The sequence below is a fragment of the Mesocricetus auratus genome, unplaced genomic scaffold (assembly GCF_017639785.1).
Source record: "Mesocricetus auratus isolate SY011 unplaced genomic scaffold, BCM_Maur_2.0 Super-Scaffold_100025, whole genome shotgun sequence".
NCBI classification, from domain to species: Eukaryota; Metazoa; Chordata; class Mammalia; order Rodentia; family Cricetidae; genus Mesocricetus; species Mesocricetus auratus.
Window position 1 is genome coordinate 691,265 of NW_024429206.1, and position 4,134 is coordinate 695,398.

General features: G+C 54.8%; 1 protein-coding gene across 1 annotated transcript; it reads left to right on the top strand.

The window, feature by feature from the left end:
• Positions 1-446: 446 nt before the first annotated feature.
• Positions 447-3,488, top strand: LOC121133987 (CD209 antigen-like protein E). Its single transcript, XM_040731467.1, has 8 exons — positions 447-557; positions 694-774; positions 884-967; positions 1,329-1,391; positions 1,674-1,751; positions 1,956-2,107; positions 2,573-2,685; positions 3,042-3,488. Exons 1-8 carry the CDS (start codon positions 518-520, stop codon positions 3,181-3,183), a joined length of 753 nt encoding a protein of 250 aa, XP_040587401.1. The 5' UTR covers positions 447-517; the 3' UTR covers positions 3,184-3,488.
• Positions 3,489-4,134: the final 646 nt, after the last annotated feature.

Below are 4,134 nucleotides of genomic sequence, written 5' to 3' on the forward strand. Positions count from 1 at the left end.
CTCTTCCTCCTACTCTTCATCTTCCACTTCTCTTGCTTCTAGGCTCTAATGTTTCTAGCTTGATATGTTGCCAGTGATAACCTTGAAATTCTGATCCTTCTATCTGTAGCTCACAAATTCTGAGATGAGAGTTGCACACAACCACAGTTTCTTCAGTGCTGGGGTCTTCCCAGGGCATTGTGCATGTCAGGCAAGCACTCTACCCACTTATCCGGGTCCCCAGTCCCGCGCTGCTCCATTGCACAGCTGAAGTCTCAGTAGTGGATGTGGCTTGAAAGAGGAAATTGGCATCAAAACACAGAGCGCACCTCCTAGCCCAGGCTGGCACCTTCCAGCTGTGTCAAGCAATGCTTCTCTCCTCACACTTTTCCGGGGTGAGGTTGTCCCCATCCTGTTCCCCTTTTTTCCTCCTGAGTCAGAGAAGAATGGACCTCACGGGGGTGATCCAGAGGGCCATGGGGTTATATAAATCCCAGGGCAGAGAGGAGGTGGAGAGGGGGGAGTGAGGAAGCAGAAGATGGCAGGAGAACCAGAGCCCCGGCAGACAAAGAACCATGGTGAGGCTGGGCACCTCTGGGTGCTCTCAGGGGAGCTGAGTCCAGGATCCAGGGTGATATGGGTCTGGCCTCCAGCTTGGGGCTGAGGGAGATGACTGAGCTTTGGAGGTCAGCTGCTGTGTTCTGTCCCATGCAGAGGAGGAGGACACATTTGGAGGCAAGGGATTTGCTGAGAACGACCCAGAGGGTCTCATTCCCAGATCTAAGAGCATGCCAGGTACTTGGGTGATTGAGGGGAACAGGTGTCGGGGTCGTCTGCAGAATGAACACAGCGGGGCAGGATCTGGCCCTGGGACTTCAGCTCTGCCCATCTGCCCATCCTGCAGAATGTGTGACCCGAGTCCCCTGGCTTCTCCTGCTTCTCATCTCTCTGGGTGTCTTTGTGCTGATGTTGGCCATCCTGGTTCAAGGTCAGACAGGGCTGGGGAAGGGGGACTGGGATTCAGAACCCTTTTAGGTTGTTGTTTTGTTTTTGTGGGGTTTTGTCTGTTTTTTATTTTGTTTACTATTTAATTTTTGCACTTGTTAAAGAAGAACTCTAGCATGGAACACTAACTGAAAATCAAGATTTTCCTTCTGGGATGATCCTTGCCTAGCCCCCAAATTCACCAGAGCTGGGACATCTAAGCTGCCCATCCCTCATGTCCTCTGTGACCAGGGGCAGCTGGCTGTCTCTAAAATGGAGCTCAGCTTCCCCTTGGAGCTGAGCTTGGCACAGCCAGGTAGCATCAGTGCTCATGGAGGGTGTGGCTGTGCTCTCCTCTCTTGCAGTTTCCAGGATTCGTGGATACCCACAGGGACAGACTCTGGATCAGCAGGGGAGCTCCAGCTTGGGTGAGGGGTAACTGGGCTCTGCGTGGGAGAGGGCTCTGAGGCTGTGTGAGGTGACCGAGCATGGGCACAGGCATGCTGGGTGTGTGGCAGGGTGTGGGAGGCCATGGACCTGTGTGAGGTCCTGTGTCCTGGCAGTGTTGGGACTAACGGGTCTGAGACTCAGTGTTCTAGCATGTGACATGGGCTCCTGGGGTCACTGTGACCACCAACAGTGGTCCCGTGGGTCCAGCTCTGCATCAGGCACACAGTCGGTGCTTACTTGTTGCAAACCTCTTCTTGTAGACGCTGTTCCTCACGAGCAGACACACTCCAGCTTGGAGCAGATCCAGCAGCAACTGACTCAGATCAATGCCTCTCTGGGTGAGGCTCCAGGGTCTGAGTTAGGAGGGAGCTGAGGGCTCAGCAGAGGCTTGGCTCCACCTTCTGGGGCTTCCACTGAGGCAGGCAGGACAGAGCACGGGGGCTGTGGTCTGGCCTTTGAGACCACCGAGTTGGTAGCTGAAACAGAAGCCCAGGCCCTGAGCTCATGCACCCCCCCCCTCCGCTCCACTGTGTGCTCTGCAGCTGGCCTGTGCCGACCCTGCCCCTGGGACTGGGAGCTCTTCCAGAGAAGCTGCTACCTCTTCTCCAGGACCCTGGGCAGCTGGGAAGCCTCGGCCTCCTCCTGCCAGGCTCTTGGAGCCTACCTGGTGATTATCAACAGTGTTGAAGAACAGGTGAGTGGGCCCATAGAGGTCCTGCCATCTTACTTTATCCTGGGGATTGGATTCCAGACAGGAGGCTGTGGGACATGGAGGGGATGCAGTCTGGTGGGGGCGGGGGCGGGGCTTCCTGCAGGAAGAAGCACAATGGAGTGGGGAGGTCCTGTAAGGGAGGAACTCATGAGAGGGGGTTTAGGTCTGAAGGGAGCCGGAGGAGCTTCGAGACATTGTGTTACCCTCTCCGGACACACCTATGAGCTGAAATATAAGTGAACATATTTCCACACGCATGCACTTTGACCTGCACCCATGCCATGCATTCACATGCCGGTCCACACAACTAGACTAAGAGCACTAGGCTTGAGTGCAGAAAGAACTTGTATGGGAGGCAGGGAAGGGTGGGACTGTGGATGGAGGATGGAGGATGGAGGATGGAGGATGGCGTCAGAGACCTTTCTCCTGACTTCTGCATCCTTTCAGAGATTCCTCAAATACTGGCACATCAGAAAGAATCAACTCACCTGGATCGGCCTCAGCGACCACAGACGGGAAGGTTCCTGGCATTGGGTGGATGACTCCCCCATCCAGCTCAGGTAACCCCTTAGAATCCATGGCCCAGAGACAGCAGGCTCGGCGATGGCCCTTCCTCTAAACACAGTCTTTGGTCTTGGAAAGCACCGTGGCCATTTCAAATACAGCACTCCACATCCCTGGGCATTCTGTCCTCTAAGCTTAAGGCCACTGGTTCCCCCAAATCTGCATTGCTGGGCTGAGTCTCATGGAGGGGAGGTTAGGACCCACATTTTGCTAAGCCCTGCCCTGGACTCCTGTCCACCGACTTGGTCCTCGGACTTTGTCCATGAAAACCCAAAAACCATTACCTCTGTAGTGGATGGGATGGGGGGGTCCAGGCAGGATGGCTCTCTCTGATAACTAGTAATATTTGCAGCTTCTGGGGAGAGGGGGAGCCCAATAATGAAGGGGATGAGGACTGTGTGGAGCTGGGAGAAGATAAATGGAATGACAGAAGATGTACTGCCAACAACTTCTGGGTCTGCGAGCAGCCCTGGGCTCCCTGCCCTGGTCACTGACGGGCTGTGCTTCCCCTAGGCATGCAGGCAACTTGGGGGCACTGTGCTCTAGTTCCAGCTGCCCTCTTCATCCCCAGTGTCCCTGCTGGGAGTCCTCTGGGATCCCGAGAGTCCCTGAGACACCTGGCCTGCAGTGCTTCTCTCCTTCTGTGGGTGATCTCATTGCTCTTCCCAGCCCATAACCCCCAGGACAGTCACACACACGTGGGTCTGGGGTGTAGCTCACGACACACAGCTTGTCTAGCAGGGGGCGGGCCTCTGTGTTCCATCCCCAGCACTGAAATAAAAGAACGAACAAAAATTCACACGTGGTCTGATGTGTTCTGTTGAGTGGATTCTCTATTCCTGGACACTGTCTTTTTTAGTAAAGCTTTGAAATGTTTGATATCAACTAGGATATCTGTGCCTACAGTACCTTTGAGTTATGAAGGCTTTTTCTTTTTTTTTCAAGAAAAACAATTTATTACATTTTTTTAGAAAAGAGATTGCTGCATATGTCAATCCCAGCTCCCTCTCCCTCCCCTCCTCCCAAGCCTCCCATAATCCCCCCAGCCTCCCACCCCATTCCCACCTCCCTCCACACAGGGGATATCCAGAGTCTGTCACCTCACTCAGGGCAGGGTCCAGGCACTCCCCTAAGAGTCCAGGCTGAGAGAGCATCCCTCCCCCTGCCATGGACACACGAAGTCCATCTGTATGCCAGGGACAAACACTGATTCACTGCCCAGGGCCCCACAGGTTGCCCAGGCTTCCCCACCGACTCTGACACTCAGGGGGTCTGGATCAGTCCCATGCTGGCCTCCCAGCTGTCCGTCTGGGGCCCAAGAGCTCCCCCTTGTTCAGGTCAGCCATCCCTACTGGCTTCGCCAGCCCGTTTTTTGCCCATTTGCTCATCTCTCCACTTTCTCTGTCACTGGGTTCCAGGGGTTCAGTTCAGTGTTTGCCTCTGCC